We start from the raw sequence: 18470 nt of genomic DNA, 5'->3' as shown, positions 1-18470 counted from the left end.
TAAATCAAATGAAAACCCTGACAAATCACCGTAGCGTGGCACCAAGGATGAACTGTCTGAACAACAACCAGAATGCATGTATTCACTGTTTTCATGTCTGGGAGCCAACGTGTTTTTCATCCACAGTAAAATAGGATTAATAAGCCCCTAGACACCTAGACACAAGCTAAATCCTCCTGCAAATCACAGCACTTCGTAACAGGGAGAGGGAGGGAGGAACGCAAAAGAGAGACAGGGGTGGTGCAAGAGAGAGAGAGAAAGAAAGAGAGAGAGAGGGTGCTGGAGTTAGAAATGAAGACAGAAAGAAAAGGGATTGGGAGGAAATGAAGTATAAAAGTAAGGCGATAGAGGGATATGAAAAAAGTAAGAGATGAGTAAGTTAATAACTTATGTGGAGGATAAAAAAGGAGAGACAGAGGAGGACTGTGTGAAAGTAAGACAGAGAGAGATTAAGTGTATGGGCAAAAAGAAGCCAAAAAAAAAAAAAGCTGAAGTGGAGGAGAAAAAAAGATAGATGTTGCAAAAGGGAGAGACAGATTAAGTGAGCGAGAATGAGAGATCTCTCTACCTTAAAAGCCAGTGAAATATGTGAGGCATGTGGCCTATAAAGCGGTTAACATATGCACATTGTCAATAGCAGCATCTGGCGCTGGCAGCTTTTATAGGAGCGTGGAGACTCTGCTACACGCCTCTAGATGGCAATACATTCAAACACTTTATCACTGAAACACACCACATTAATGGCCTTCTCGCTACATCACACACTCACACACACACGCACACACACACACACACACACACACACACACACACACACAGTTTCATTCCATCTCACACACATACACAGTTAAAAACACACACTTAAACACATGGAAATACACACAAATAAAAAAAAAAAAAAAAAAAAATACATGCAGACAGGCTGTAATCAGATGGTGCGAGAACACTACTATTACATTCCATTAATGGGTCCCTCAATAACTATTTCTGTCTCATACATACATTCACTTATGCATAGGTACACGCTTAAATACAAAGCTCACACTTTATTGAATTAAAGGTATTTTATAGGACACAAGATAGCCACATACATATAAAAATATCAAACACATAAGAGCATACAGACAGTTCTTCCACCACAGTTGGAGATGGGTTCTCTATAATTTCATGAGGTTCTATAATTTGAAGGTTTCAGAAATTCTTTATCAATATGTTGGAACCTTGCTTGCTTTTTGGTAACACATTCTTACCCCAGCATCACATTGGGTGTACAAAAACTCAAGACATTTATGATCTCACTGAAATTGAGGTGAAAATTGGAATCCTTTCCCTACTCATCTTGCAGCATCTACCGCATTATAGTGGCAGAGTGATTATTAACTCTCAAACACTGTTGACGCTTTTGATAAATGATGTTTTTTTTCCTTAAGCCGATCTAAAGAAAGAAAATCTAAACCTATGAATTCAGCATGAATAGCTACAACGAAAAATATGAAAGGAGAGGCTTTCTAGTCGACTTAAATTCAGTGTGCATGAGCATGTGTGTAAATGATCAAAGTTAGTAGTTCATCAAGCCAAATGAAGAAGAGCAGAGAGGAGAGCAACAAGACGAAATGGAAAAAGAGAGAGGAGGGGAGAGAAAGAGGAAGGGCAAGAGACACAGACACACAGAGAGAGAGAGAGAGAGAGAGAGAGAGAGAGAGAGAGAGAGAGAGAGAGAGAGAGAGAGAGAGAAAGTATAAACAAGACCAAAAAAAGACTGAAAGAGACAATGATAGGGGAAGAAAAGTGGAGACAGGAAGTGGTCTTGTTAATTTATACATTAAAGAGTTCTTAGATCTTACGTGGTTCAACACAACTTAGCTCTTAGGGCAAGAAAGCAATCTATTCAATCTTTTATTTCCTCATTCTGTCTTCTCTTTGGTGTGTGAGTGGAGCTACGGCATGAAACCTCTGGACAGTGTGTGTGTGTGTGTGTCCGCACATATAGCGCAAGTAGGAGGATCGTGTGCACGTATCTGTTTCTGCGTCTGTAGTGTGTTTATGTGTATGTATTTGGGTGCGTCCTAACAAGACCACATCTGTATCTTCTTTTGTACTCATGTGTCCCTAGTGTGTGTGCACAGATGTTCTGTGTGTGTGTGTGTGATATTCAGGTGGAGAGGCATGGTGCGGCCGGGGGGACAGTGTGTGATACTAATTAAGAATAACCATGTGTATTTGTCAAAAGAATTATGCTGATTATCTCACAAAGGCCCTGGCACTGGGCCCCGAAGAGAGACAGAGACAGAGAGATGGACCAACATTAGCATATGGCTTACACACACACACGCGCACACACACACACACACACACACACACACACACACACATATATATACACACTCTTTTTGTCTTTCTCTCTCTTTGTATCTTACATACACACAAATAGGTAAAAGTAAAAGTATAAGAACAGACATGAAAGAACCATATTTAATGATGGGTGAATGTGGTCCAATCAGTGTACCTTAGAGATGTTCCCACCATAGGCCTCTCTGCTCTGATATATTCAGTCAGTGGAGAACACCATTCTTCTCACATTTTCTTATGTCTCTTTCTTCTTTAAGTGTTCAGTAAAACATGCTTTACTCAATACACTTATATTCAGTTCAACCAAATTCATCTCAGTTCATTCAGCTCAACTCAATTCAATTCAGTTCGATTCAATTCAATTCTTTAGTCCAGTCTATTAGTACAAGCTGTGTCCTGACCAGCCCTGTGAGAGCAGTAATTGTTTTCTGTATCTGAGGTGAGCCAGTACACCACACGCTGGTCTCTTGCACCCCATGCCAAGCTCTCAAGCCAAGTGTGTGTGCATGTGTGTATACATATTTATGTGTGCATGCCTAATTCAATGCTGCTGGAACAAATGCCCTGTATCTGTTTGTAAATGCCCTGCATGGGTGTCCCTGCTAGTCAGTGTGTGTTAGACCAACCCTGACACATACAGGCATTTGTGTGACATGCACACAAACACACACAGAGTGCCATTAGGCATGTGTTTTGTCTGTGGCCAGCACTGAACTAGAGAGGGACTGCAGGGGTCTGGAACAAGCATGCCCACTTCACACCGACAGCTATGATTGGCTTTGGCGGTTCTAGACCCCAGGAATGGAATATTTGGAGAGTATACATGCATCTTTGTATGTGTGTGGCTGATGTGGCTAAAGACCAGTCAAAAAATACTGACATGATAAAAAGATAACTTACTCAAAGTATTCAAAGAAATTGTAATTTCAAAGATAATTATGATAACATTTATCCTGCTTGAAATTGAACTTGATGTCCAGCTGCAATCAATGGACACATGTATACTAACTGCTCAACATAAACTCAAAAACTCTGCTTTTCATGTCCAAGCAGTGAGGCAGCATCAGACAGACTATGGGTGGCAAGAACACCTCTGTCAGACTATGGTCAAAAGTACTACACACTTCCAAAACAAACACTTGAGAAGGACTCAGTTAAATACACACACGCACAGGCACAGGCACACACACACACACACACACACACACACACACACACACACACACACACACACCAGATTCTTCCCGTTGAACTAAGACTACACTAAGTCATTCCACATACACTCTTTCTTTTCTTTTGCTTCTATATGCTCTCTCACACACACTCAGCATTCCCATGAAGAGGTGACCATCATATCATGGTTGCAGCACTAAACACCCATTAAGACAAGTGGAAAGCTCTACACTAGATGGTGTGGCCGCTTCACAGACACACAATAACATACAACCTGTCATTACTGAGAGAAAGGGAGTGAGTGAGATATGAGAGGGAAGAAAAGGAAGTAGAATAAAAACTCACTTGAAAAAAATCACTTCAAAGAGTGAGAGGGAGAAAGACAAAGAGGGAATTGAAGATGGGTAAGATGGCGAGAGAGAATGACATAAAAACTGTAATTTTAGACAGAGGTAGACAAAACACGGAAGAAAATGTAGAGATGGAAGAAAGAATGCGCAGTATTGACACACAGAGGGAGGAGCTGTGAAAATGATGAGGAGAAAAAGTGACAGAAAAAAGTGTTATAGCATGATTATTTGGCTGTTTATGCAGAATGCTGAGAGCCCTCCAATCAGAGTTAGAGACCTCTAACTAAGGGGTGTGATAGGCCGAGGGCCTAACGAACTCTGCATCTGAGTCTCCTTATCTACTCCTCAAATCCTTTCCTTCCTCACTTCACCTGTCTCCTCCTTCCCTCTCAACCTCCTCATCCCTCTCTCCTCACCCTCTGTGCACTTATCTCTGCATTTTTACCTCTTCCCTCCACTCCTTGGTCTCCCTCATTTGTTAAATGGTGTCACTGAGAACAAGGACAAAGCCTTGTCATTCCTATTCCTCTGACCAGCTTCTACACCCTACTTCCACTGCTTTGAGTTTACACAAAGATGACAATTGAGCAAAAAGTCATGTAAATGAGTAAAGTTGGCACCTCACACTATGTCTATGTCGTAACAGAACATTGTGGTTTAAGTATTTACAGATGTGTTACTGTTCAGTTATCATATATGGGCACTGACTGACATGTCTTCTCTTCATTCTTGAATTTCTTTGTTTGTACTACCATTAGCTGTAGATATTAACTAAAGGCAATATGGTGGCCTTTTACTAATTCATAGCATGTTCATCAATTTATATTGGCCTCTCATATTGATAGATACATTTAGAAGAAATACTTTGACATTTAACCTTTGCTGTCCATCCATCCATCCATCCATCCATCCATCCATCCCATATTCCCTTTCTAGAATCTCCCTAGATGAGACAACACATTCTTTCACGCATAACTTTCATAAAATATTACTGTGTTCTGTTCCATGTTTGGATTCCCATTTGCTGTGATGACAGGTAGTTCTTTCTGGGGTCCACACACAATAATATATAGCACATAAAACAAGACATATTAAAAAAAAAAAAAAAGTCTTTGAAAAATGATTATATTAATTAATAAAAATCAAGTACAAAACTAAATGTCCAAACTCATTTGTATTTATACCATTATAATTATTGAATTCAGTTGATCATTGTCTGGGTTAATGTTAGTATGTTTTTTTTAAACCTTGCAATACTAGATGCTTCATTGTTACGGCTTTATAAACTGCCAACTGTGTCTGTTCAAGGTTTTTATTCAGACTTGTACTAGTGTTTAGTTCACAGTAAATCACCATTAGTCAGTTAGTTTAATATAACAAGTTGTGGCACTGAAGTGCATTTCATGTAGTACAGTTCTTCCAGTCTGACCTCTTCAAAACACAATACTAGTAGATTTCTGAAGGGGGTTAAAATGACAGATTTTAACATATATGTGGCCTATTTTGAAGGTATAAGTGTAACCCTAAGTGCACGTTACAAAAAAATCTAGTACTAGTCAGGCGACATCATTAAATACAGACAAATATTCTGACATTTATCAAAATAACAGACTCTGACAACTCGGTGAAATTCAGCAAATTAAGGTAAATGCTGTTTGTTTTATAACATTTGTCATGTAACTTCAATATTTTAAGACTTAACTCAAAGTTTTCTCAACCATAACCAAGTTCTGTTGTGTCTTAACTTAACCCAACTTCATCTGTGGCATTTTCAGGCATTAAATGCAACAGTTCAGTTTTATTTTATGTCCACAAATTTCATGCATACAGTGTGTGGCATTTTAGATTTTTGGAATGATTGGATATTGACCGATTCTGTTAATGAGATATCCCATTAAAATATGCCTTAAAACGCAACATCACAGTGTGCAGGTTTACACACACACATGCATACAAACACAAACACACACACCGTGTTGGCTTTGAGACACAGTTTGCCGGCTGGCCCTCGCTGTCCCGCACTCTCTGACGGGCCCTTAATGGTAAACTAACAGATTGTAAACATGCTGCTAGCTCTCTCTCTCTCCCTTTCTCTTTCCCCACACCCTAAATTAATCACACTCTTTTTCCCTCTCCATCTTGTTCTCTCTTTCTTTTCCTTTCTTACTCCCACCTTTTACTTTTATTTCCTTCCCTCCCTCTTTTACTTCATCCTTCCCTTCTATCTCTATCCCTTCACTCCTTTTCCTCTCTCTCTCTTTCCCTCTCTTGCTTTTCCTGGGGTATTTTTTAAACAATGTGTCCTTCATGTACGGTTGGTTACGGGGCGTACAGAAGGACATCATTAGCGCTGGTGGTTAAGCTGTAATTTACACCATTACCGAGGTAGGGGCCATTTTTATTGCCTAGTAAATTTCAGCTCTGAAATATTTAGACCATATGGCTCAATTTGTGTAATAACCTTAATTTCCAAGCACCCTTCAGCTCCCTTCAGCGCCGGCTGTTGTTGGCGGATGGCAGAGTGGTGCGTGTACACGTTCATGTGTGCGTGCACAGTTTGAGTTTAGAGCGCATACACTCACGCAAACATTCACACACACATACACATATGCTGAAACCTGGATATGGCAAAAATGTTAATGCATAACACATAACCTATTACATACACATTACACACTGTCTCTTCCACATGCTCTCGCAGATTCATTCATTCACACACACAGAAACACACACACGTATGTATGCATGGCGGTAGCAGATTAATAGGGTGTCAGCTTGTGTTTGGGTGAGGGAGCGTCAGGCGTCGGCCAGATGGTTCTCAGGGATGATGACTGTCAGGGGTCCTGCTCTGATCAATGGGATGTATTAATACAGCACACACACACATGCACACTCGCACGGGCACACATACTGTTGCACATACACACAGAAACAAAAATATGTTATGCATGCACGCAAGCAAGCACACATGCAACCATATTAAGACATATGTATGAGCACAGAGTAACATACACACACACACACACACAGACACACATATATATGTATGCACGTGGTCTCCCTTCACCGGTGATCCCATGGGCCACAGTGTAACATCTGGAAGAGCCAAGGGAGAGAGGAAAGGACAGAGTAAAGGAGGAGAAACCAGGAGGCAGCAGGCAAGGGAATACAGGAGGCAGAGATTGAAAGAGATGGACGGAGAAAAAAGAGATCAGTGCAAGATGCAACGCAGGAAAGAAAAACCAGTGGAATAGGGCAAAGAAGTGCAAATGCAGTAGAGTACGGGATAGAAGAGGGGGAAGGTGAAGAGAAGGGTGAAGGAGGTAAATAAAGGTGGTAAAAGTTGGGAGCAAAGCACAGAAATGGAAATGGATTGTAAGATGCAGAGAAGTCTAAGGACGTAATGGGTTGGTGAGGAACAAAACAGGCCAAAAATCGCACATGGGAGGGCAACTGGGACAAATGAAAAATGAGAAAACTGACCAGAAAAGGGTGAAGCAGAAGAGAAAAAGGGGGAAAAAAGCAAAAGAGGGTGACAGATGCAGGGGGGGAGTGGACTGTGGGAAATATAAAAGAGAGGTGCATGGAACTGCAGAATTTTAGTAAGTCGCTGAAGCATTGTCCAGAGTGTGACAAAAGCAATAGGATTCTTATTAGCTGTAATACTAATGGTGGTCTAATGGTCAGAGGAAACAGCCACATGAGGTTCCACGGGAGGGGCAACAGAAGAAGGAAATTAAACAAGATGAAGCTGGGAAATGAGACAAATATAATGTAGGTAAATAGAGAAGTAAAAAGAGCCACAACACACGTAAGGCATCCTGACAGGGTTGTGTGAGTGACTAACATGTCTGTCAAAAAGGTGTAAGGCATGGAGAGTGAATTTGTGTGTGTGAGAGACAGAGTGTGTGCCAGGCAGTGCGCAGGGGTCTAGTGAGGCAGGCCGCCTGCGCTTCGTACCCTCATTCCGTCCGATTGCCATGACGACCCCATTAATCAGCCAAGCTGGCACAGAGCAGGGTTCCCAACCCAGCCTGAGATCAATACACACACACACACACACACACACACACACACACACACACACACACACACTTCAAGTGGACACACACATGCACAACAAAACACGCACTAACTAAATAATGGTCAGCATCAAAACCAGTGAATTCAGTAAACACAGGCATCATAATTAAGCAGAAGGAAAAGCAAACAAGAGACAACACTTTGAAATTTCTTTGCTTTTTTTTCCAATGGGCTTTTTCTGTACGTAACAGTAAAGGGTTTCATCGAAGAAACACCGCTAAAACATTCCATCTCCTGACTCAAATTTAACTATAAATCAGACAAATTTCAACTTTACCAGCATGACAGCACACATACATAAATTAAAGGCTTTTTTTTCCCGTTTTTGCATGTTGGTCACTCTTTACTCCCTTCTCAATAGTGCAATTGCAATCTCTGTTTTTAGAAATCCAACCATCTATACAACTAAGCTTTCTATCCCTGTGTTGCTTATCATCCTGCTACTGATGCTTAACCTGTGATGATTCTCAGCCTTGCAAAAAATGTTTTTTCTAAAAGTTGCTAAAACATAAAAATTATTATTATTTTACCAAACTTCTCAGGATGATTGGCTTCAACAAAATTATAAGTATTATGCTGAAATATACTGTAATGTAAGTACTTTGCATAATTTCAAAAATCACTCACTGTGAATTTGAAGCAAGTTTTATTACAAACCAAATAATTCCAAATCACATTCAGCTGAAGTCAGTTCATAGTAATTTCTAACAATTTATTTTTCCTCACTGAAAACCGTCATCATTTCAGCTGGCCGCTCATGATCCCTTCAAATCACCTAAATTCATTACTCATGTTTAACTGCGCATTGCTAATTACAGAGGGAAACAACAACAACAACATAATATATGGTAACAAAATGCTTACATCTCATACTCTTCTCAAGTTTCCTAAGACTTTGTTGCTCATTTTCACTTTCTTTGTGTATACCTAAACAATGGAGCGCATGTGGTAAAGGCAACTGTGTGACAAATGACCGCCACCAAAATAAGTCTATGCCATGTCAATGAGCTTCTCGCACTCACACACACACAAACACACACGCCCACAAACACAGAGTGTTCCATATCAATGAGAAGGTGAAAGGTCTCCATTTACATCTTGTATTAATTATGAGTGACAAGCCAAAGGTCACTGAGGGAGAAGAGGCCACTCGTATGGACAGAATATAGATCTATACTTCTGCCTCCTCTCCCCCTTTTGTTTTCCTCTCTCCTTCTCCGATCTATCACTCTGTCTTGGCCCTCGTGTTTCTTCACTTGTTTATCTTTCTTTCTCATTTTCTCTCTTTTCAACATCATATCTGTTCTTCATGTTTAATTACCTCACTGTTTCATATATTCAGTATTTTTACATTTTTCTTTTATTCCTCTCTTTGTTTCCACCATCTGATTTTATTCATCTGGTCTCTCTGTGACTTTTTTTTTGTCTCATCTTGTAATCCATAAATAAATTTTATGCATACTTACACATCTACGGTTTGAGACAGTAATGCACACACACACATTCACAGGTGTGTGGTGGCATGCAGAGAGGATGCTAGCTACTGCTGGCGAATGCCTCATTGCAGCTTTGGGTGAACCCAGTCTGCTTACTGAGCTGCCAACTCATATTTGGACTCGATGACACAGGGAGTTTGTGTGTGTGTTTGTGGGGCACTTGTTCGTTATTCCGTCTTGGAGCATCAGGTATAGAACAGTGGCAGGAAATTGTGGAAAATGCCCCAGAGAATAGCTCGCCATGGGCAGTGCATGTGTATCAGTGTGTGTCTGTATGTGTGTGTGACTTTAGGCCCCTGACTGGAAAACAGATGGCACCAACGCCACAGGTAGAGTCCACATTTTTTCACATGCATTACAAATGACAACACACAGACACATACTTTCTAATATATAGACTATGCACCATATCATACTTATTTTTAAAGCTGTTTTTCAATGTTCGAGGTTTTATATGTGTGCTGTTTGATGAACTGCATTTTTATTGTCATGACCAATGGTGATAAAAACATGGCAAGCCACTGTTTTGAACACAATGCACCATTTGACTTCTATTTGAAATTCACACCCACTGCACAAACATGTGAAATATCAGAACAGGAGTCCTGAATGCATGGGCCATACATTCATGATATTTAGCCAATGGCATGAAACCCTGTCGACACTTGTATTAAGTGGTGTCAGTCTGATGGTGTTGTGACTTTATTTGGAGAAGCTTAAGTTAAAAGGCATTTGTGTTGAGAGTTATTAATAAGTTTATAATTCATATGTAAACGCAGTTAATTAAATTCTGATTCTAAGGTAAGATACATTTCATTTATGTTAAAAGAAGATAAGAATAAGAAACGCTGAATGCTAAGATTCACTTCTATTAAGAACTACATTTCCCATGAGGCTTAGCATTTCCCATGAGGCTTAAGAAATATTTATCGCAGAAGTTAAGTTTTGTATGTCGGTGAGTTGTGGAAAAGTATTTCTTATGAAGTTGCCATAGCAAAGAAAAATACGCCTTTTTAGGTCCAGAGTCTCTTCTCATTATTACTGGATGTAGTTTGGAGAACTACAACAGATGGTGACTGGAGGGTTCTATCACAAGTCATATCATCACAATATCATTTACACATTTGATGTTTGTCAATTTAAAAGATAATTTTACAAGTCAAGGAAGTCACAGTTTGTGATAACCTGGGATGCACAATAACTATCGGGATCAATAATTATCAATCCAATATTGAAAAAAACTATGCCATTCAGATAATTCCTATAATTAAAGTTTTCACCGATAAAAAGAGCCCAAAATAATAAATCTAAATTGCTTAGATTTTGCGCATTTCACCAGAACACAGTGCATGTTGTTGCCTTGCCAACCACCATAAAAACCAAGAAGAAGAAGAGTTCTGGATCAGTACATTGTAAAGAAAAGGGTTTCAGTTACTCTCTGCTACAGCTGCAAGATGAAGACAAAGATCAAGCGATTGTGGTCGCTGCTTTGGTCCGGCAGCAGCAGAAGAAGAGGGAGATTCTAAACACTTTGACATCTAAGACATTATCATAAAAAAGCTTAACATAGCTTAATGCCCGAGAACAGTGACCAACCATCACAAAGTTCATATGAACATCTCTAGTCATCTCCAGCCTATTTTCACCTCTGCAAAAATCACAACGACAACCCCAATTTAATGGATGTTGTCCACGTTAAGCCTTTTCCTTGCCATTGGCGCACATTATAGCAACATGATATCATGACTCGCATAAATATACATGCCACTTTTAATTGGTGTGTATATTTACGCATTATAAGCTTTCCATGTGTATGTTCATGCCGTGTCAAATACCATGCACTGAGGGTTACAGTTAGGGTTAAGGGTTCAGGTTATGTGAACTGGAGATCTTGGCGTAAATTGACACGCAATCAAATGGCGCTGAATAACACATAAAAGGTCAAAAGTTTGTATGTACAGCATGCCAAATGCCATAAGAACTGGTGTGACATACAAAACGATTTCATGTGACCAGTCTCCATTATAGAGAAAAAGCTTAATGCAACTTAGTGTCTGAAAACAGCAGTCGATCATCACCAAATTATGTATGTTTACATACAAAGGAAGTCTGTCTCAAGCAGCCATAGGCTTTTGGTTCTGTTGAAGCCTTTATTATACTATTAACTGAGTTTTACCACTGACTTCAAATAATAACAATAACAAGAATTTGAAGAATGGGAACTATTGTTGTTTGTCATAGGTAACAAGAAGCAGGAAGTTATCGGTTGTAAAAAATAATTATCATGCATCCTAGTGATAAAGATAATAAATTAACATGTACAGTAGTTTTGTGGGAAACTGCTCAGTAGACTGCATCTCTTCTCACACATGATACACATCACTAACATCAAACTGACTGTTATCCTGGCACACTTTACTTCATCTGTTGACAGGGAAGCTGGAGAGACAGCTACAATGATGTAACCTTTGCAATTTTTTTTAACTTTCTGGTGAGTTGTTTTTCTATTATACACTGTTGCCCATAAAATTGGGATAAAAATTATTTTTACCTCCTCTCATGAAATGAGAGTGAAAATGTGATTTATTCTTGATAGATAAAGTGTAACTGAGACTCACTGCACCTGATCAAAGGTGATTACTGATCTGAATATGTATTTCATGTGTCTAATGTATCTGAAAACAAAGTTATTACTACTTTATGGGCAACAGTGTATGTTATTGATATGTATTGTCACAGTTTGCCACTGCAACTCCCTTGAGTTGTCAAATCATTTTTTAAACTGACAAACATCATACGTGTAAACGATGACAATTAAAACAGGATCAAACAATTATTTGGCCCTTGCCATTGAGAAAAATCTAATATTTCTTTGAAATTAGGTGCTTTATAGCGTAAAGACTCTGTGTTTATGCACATTCATACTTATAGGCATGGCCTGTGTAGTTCTTGACTGAATGAATAACAAAAGAATAAATAACATGAGATCAAAGAGGAGAAAAAGAGAATGTCCCCCATCATTTAGCTATCACTGTATATGTTTGTGCACCTGTTCGTGTTTGTGTGCCTTTACCTGTACGGTGAGCGCAGTAACAGCGGTTGAGTTGAGTGTTGGGTCCTGTTGGTGCTTCTTGTAAACCAGTCTGTAATGAGAAATGAGACCATTGGGCTGTCCTGGCTCAGTCCACTTCAGATGGACTGAGTAAGCACCTGTCAAAGAGCACAACATGTGGCACCGTTACAGCAGTACAATTTGGGAACACTTTAACCATACAATGTCATTTTTCAAGTAACTTGTTAAACTCACCAGTGGGTGTGACAGTAGGAGGAGTCATGTCTTGTGGTTGTGCCTGCAGGGTCTGGGCTAAAGTCCAGTGACTCAGAACTGAGCCTTTGGAGTTCTGGGCACGAATCCTGTACTGGAAGTAGCTGAAAGGTCGTAGGGCAGGGCTTGCATCAAAAAACTGTAGTGGCCCACTGGTCCAGATGAACACCAGCAGATCATCTTCTGTTCCTACTGGACGCCTAAAAAAAGATAAAGCCAAATTAGGCCTCATGCTTAGTATAAGTATGAAGTTATAGTAAGATAAGTATATAGGCTATAAATACAATGTTATAGGGTCAAGTATGGTTACCTTAGTAAACTTCAGATTACTTTTGTATACTTTGTTCTGAATGTGGGTACTTCTGTTTTGTCTTCATTTGAAATGAAAAATGTAAGATCACGTCTTCAACATCATGTCTGTGTCACTGGCTGATGCAAGCATACCGATGTCTTGGTAAGCTCTGCTGTCTGTGAATGTACGTGGGGTTTGCGGTTTTTCTGGTGGTGTGTGTGAGAGAGATTTTCCTATTTGAACCAAGTCCCTGTCTGCATGAGTCTGATCATGCCAGGTGTGTCAGTGTGGCTGTGTTTTTGTGTGTGTGTACTGCTATGCTAATGCGTGTTTCCTGAGGACTTAAAGGGCTTAGTCTGGTCTGACCCTGCATACAGATCACACACTCTTTGGTCAACAAGCAGACCACGACCTTCAGCATGAATTAATACACACATGCATGCATCCACACTCACACACACCATGTAACTAGAACAGGACATTCGCCTGGAGAAAAAACACAAAACTTCTTGGCTATTTTGAACAGTCAGGTATACAAACATATATCTAAAATATCATTGATGAGTATATGTATGAGTAGATGATGTATGTAATTTCCTTGATGTATTGGATATTGAACAATTTATAGGAACACATGAACAAATATGAATAAACACATCTGAAAATGTGAATGCATTTCTGTGTATAGGATGATTTTTGATACTTTATCATTCACCGTAATGTTTTAAAAATAATTTTCTCATTTCATTAATAGCCTTTGTTCCTTGGTCAAGGCCTTATGTGCTACCCAGCATGAAGAGGACAAAAGCTAAAGTAAGTAAGTAAGTAAGTAAGTAAAGTAATTAACAGCCTTAATCATTGAAACAATGTGTTACATTTTTCAGGTTTTATATATATATATATATATATATATATATATATATATATATATATATATATATATATTTGAAGGCCACTTGAACCCTTTCAGACATTGTTATTCGTTTACTTCACTTTATCATACAGTATACATTATGTGTTTCTGTGGATTTTGTTACCTGTATATATGGTAGGAGTTGATGACTCCATTAGGTTTGTGGGGGGGTGACCAGTGGATCTCCAGGACACTGGCCCCAGCTGCCTTCACTGTAGGGGGTGACAGACCTTCTGGTACAGTCTCTAAAGTATGAACGTTCACACTATCTCCAACACCACACCCCTCTGTATAACAAAAAGGAATCAGAAAACACACATTTTTTAATAATTTGTATGTTTATTACCTCTGCCAAATAGTTATGTGATCACACGTATTTGGTTGGTTGTCTGTCAACAGAATTACACAAAAAATATGAAACTGATCATCTTGAAATTTGGTGGGTAGAGTGAGGAATAGGAGAAGAATGAACACATTAAATACTGGAGCAGAGAGAGGACAATCTAAATGTTTTTTGGTTTGTTTTTCAATATTTATATATAATGGTTATTTAGAGAGGTAAAATTTTGATGAATTAGATCCAAGACATTTGTTCCCATAATAACAGTCACTAACCAGTGCCACCAACTGTCAAAAAGGAAGGAATCATCTATCCTAATTTGTGGTTTAGTATAGTAATGTTTATAACATAAAGCAGTGAACTGTTGGCATTTGTAGATATCGCTCTGAATACACTTCTAGTTGGTGGTATTGGTATTGTATTAAAACAATTTAAGCATAAGTGACATAAACAGACACGTCTACCAAAGTGCACTGCATATCTTAAAGCTGCAGTATGTAGGAATTATGTTCTAAGTAATTGTAAAATTGCCTTGACTGTCACCAGACATTAAGGAATCATGTTCATTTCAAATACTGATCTCACTGACAGTAGTAGTCCAGCCAGAATATGTGCAGTTGAAAAGCTCAGTGTCAGCCCTGAAATGATGTTTATGTTGACATTGTGTGTTTTGGTCTGATGCCCCGCCCATCACCTGTCTGCTAATCACAGAGTCAGAAGCCTTTCAGCATCCAGGTTGCCAGATCCCCGTGGGCTGCAGCTGGAACATTTCTGATCACAAATGTCTGACGTTATTAAACCTAAAAGGACTCTTATTATTCCCAAATACATCGTGACAAAGTGAGAAATAAAACAAGGAGATGTATAGGAGATGATTTAGAAACATGGAGACGGCTGAAAGAGAAGAAGGATTTGAAGACTGACGCCGGCCCTGCCTTAGTCTGACCACCGGTAAGAGCCACTCAGAGCCAGGGTCGCGGCCTCTTCACCTGGTCCCTTCTTCCGGGGCCGGGCAGCAGTCTCTTCTCCTGGCCCCGGTGAAGAGACTGCCGGTCCGGGACTGGTGAACAGACCGGGTACCGGTGTAGGACTTGACTACTGCCATGGTAGCTCCTTGTAGTTCAGTGTTTTCTGTGGAAGTGACCTGTTCATTTAGCGGTGTGTAATCCGAACGGGGGGGGGGGGGGGGTGTTCGGTCCGTGGTTCGGTCGGGGGGGGGGGGTTCGGTAGCTCGGTGTCCGTGGTTCGGTCAGGGGGTTCGGTTGGTAGTTCGGCGTCTGTGGTTCGGTGTGTGTGGGGGGGATCAGTAGTCCGGAAAGTGTGTGTGTGTGTGTGTGTGTGTGTGGGGGGGGGGGGTTCGGTAGTCCGGTGTCCATGGTTCGGTGGTGGTGGTGGTGGGGGTGTCGGTAGTTCGGCGTCCGTGGTTCGGTGGTGGTGGTGGTGGGGTTAGAGCTCCTGAATCTTCGCAAATTTTCATTTGACTGTGCAGGACGTTTGTTCTGGCCTGTTATATATTAGACTTATGTAGAGTAAGTCTGGTGATGATTTTTTTGTATGAAATTTATGGTGTGGTGGCAAGGATTAGAGGAAACGCTAGTAGTGGATGCTCATGCGGGATCTGGCAACCCCTAGCCTGGGGGGAGGAGGAGAGGATACCACGTTCTACAGTATTTTGAATGTAAATGCAGTACCAGTTTTGGCCACAATCCTACATACTGCAGCTTTAAAGATGCACACTGTATTTATACTATATTTTTGCAGATACACCATTTGAAAACTAATGCAGATGTTTAATGAAATGCTTACCAGTCTGACAGGCCTGCACTCTGATTTGGTAGGAGGTGAAAGGTTCTAGACCGGTCACAGTGAGATACAGGTCGTGTCCAGGTCGATGCATTATGGCGCTGCCACTTTCTGGATTTAACAGGATGTTGTAGTTTATAGCCTGGCTTCTGTTAAACTGAGCTGTTGAAATACAGGAAAAACAAACGATCTTTGGTTAATTTTATTTAGTTGAAGGTTATCAGTACAGCTAAAACAAAAGAAAAAAAATATGTGTAAGTAACAGTAAGAACTTGTAATAACTTTGACCTGCAAAATAAAGGCAAGAAATACCAAAACACACAACAATAATGAAGAAATTTTTTTCTCTGTACTGCATCAAATATATCACATTAATCCTTACACAGATCTACACAACTGCTAATATTTTTCTGTTCTTACCTACCACTACTTTTGCCAGTTCTACCATACTGTGGCCCCACAACCAGACAAAAACCACACAGATGTATAGATACAGAAGCACCCACACTGATACACACAAGCACCCTAGACTTTGTTAATATTCTCACCGGTGGTTTTTCCATAATTCAGGCCAACTGTATTGTGATGGGTTATTCAACATTCATGAACTCTGGATATCTCGAGAACGAACTGATTACCAGACAAATGAAAGACTTCAATTATTCACCCCCCAACTCACATATGCACAAATGCACCTACGCTTACACACCTCTGGCTTTTGCACATGCAGCTTTTTATTCAGGCACACTTTGGCTACATTAATCCACACACTCACACACACGCACAAAGGAATATTTCACACATATACACGCACACACCAACACACGGGTGACACCACTTTCTTCAGTATGTTTTCATTTAATTGTCACAGTAACAAACACACTTAAAGTTCTATTATTTGCAGTCAACAAGCTACTCATCAACACATGCTTAGATACATAATAAAAACTGAAAGCACAAAGGCTTCTTTCACAGACACACACCCTTACATAGACAGACACAAACACCCCAATGGTGGAACTGATCCTAAAGTAAATGTCTTTTTAATAGCCATACGTCAGTGCTTTGGCAGTCAATGTATGTATATGAGAACAGAAAATAAAAATGTGCACGTACGCACACATATATAGACTGTCAGACAGCACGACACGCACACACACACATACACACAAAAGTCGAAAACACTCCAGACTCCGGGCTCAGGGAGTTAACCAAGCGTGAGAACCCAGCCGATATTTCCTCACCTTTAAAATCAACCAGTAATGACGATAGAATAGGCCTGCCTATGGAAATATCTCCACAATGAAGTGTGTGCACACACATATGCACTCACACACTCAAATACACATGTATAAAAATGCATACATAAACACAGACACAAATATACCGCAACAAAAAGACACACAAACCCACACATGCAACAAAGTGAAGTGTCTTTGCTAGTTGGCCCTATAAGCAGTTTCTGAGATAGGAAATCAACCTAATGAGAGTGTAATAGTTGATGATAGATGGGTTAGGGCAGACAATCACTGCCCCATAAGCATGAAACTCAGCTCTGGGTGTATACTCATCTATGCATGTGTATGTGTGTGTGTGTGTCCAGGTCCTGAGAGGCCAGAAGGTGAGTGGAAAACTACTCAGGGCTTTTGTTTCACTCTGACCCCTCACTCTCTGTCTATTCATACATGAAGAAGCAGCGATTCTTGTTAGATACACATTACATTATTACCCCGCCCCCCAAAGGGGAGACAAGGGGTATTGTTTTTGGTTCGGTTTTTGTTTGTTTCTTTGTTTTTTAACACTCTAGCAGCAATAGTATCGGTTTAATTCATACCAGACTGAGTTTATAGATTGCCAGTGTCCCAGAATAGATCTGATTACATTTTGAGAACAGTAGGTCAAAGTTCAAATGTTTTATATTTTTTTTTAAATATTTTTTCTTTCCATTTACTTATAATGGGCAAAATTTCAAATGTCTGTAGCAGCAAAACTCTTGATTGAATTCATACCAAATTGGGTTTAGAGATTGCCAATGGCCCAGAATAGACGTGGTTGCATTTTGGGAAAAGTAGGTCTAAGTTAACACTTTTTATGAATTTTAAAAATCTTTTTACTTCTCCCATTTACTTACAACGAGCAAAACTTCAAATGTCTATAAAAATATCAATTTTGTTTCAATTTACATCTAACTTGGCACATATATAGAGGCAATTGATATGGTGACATCACCACATGCATAGACATGATGACATCAGCTGGATTGATGCCAAAATAAGCTACAATATGTGCGAGGGGCGGGGTTTGTTGTGCCTGGCACCACTTGTTGGTACATTGCTTCATGCGTAC

General features: G+C 39.9%; 1 protein-coding gene across 1 annotated transcript in view; it reads right to left on the bottom strand.

Annotated features, from left to right (window-relative positions):
- The window catches only part of ush2a (Usher syndrome 2A (autosomal recessive, mild)), a 229409-nt gene that overhangs the window by 19197 nt on the left and 191742 nt on the right, over positions 1 to 18470 (bottom strand). Inside the window, 4 exon segments of the mRNA XM_030161277.1 lie at positions 12525 to 12661; positions 12759 to 12976; positions 14106 to 14268; positions 16128 to 16286. Coding sequence (XP_030017137.1) covers positions 12525 to 12661; positions 12759 to 12976; positions 14106 to 14268; positions 16128 to 16286 — 677 coding nt within the window.

This window comes from Sphaeramia orbicularis, chromosome 3 (assembly GCF_902148855.1).
Source record: "Sphaeramia orbicularis chromosome 3, fSphaOr1.1, whole genome shotgun sequence".
Taxonomy (NCBI): Eukaryota; Metazoa; Chordata; class Actinopteri; order Kurtiformes; family Apogonidae; genus Sphaeramia; species Sphaeramia orbicularis.
Note: the sequence above shows the minus strand (reverse complement) of the source record. Positions and strands in the feature narration are given on the sequence as shown.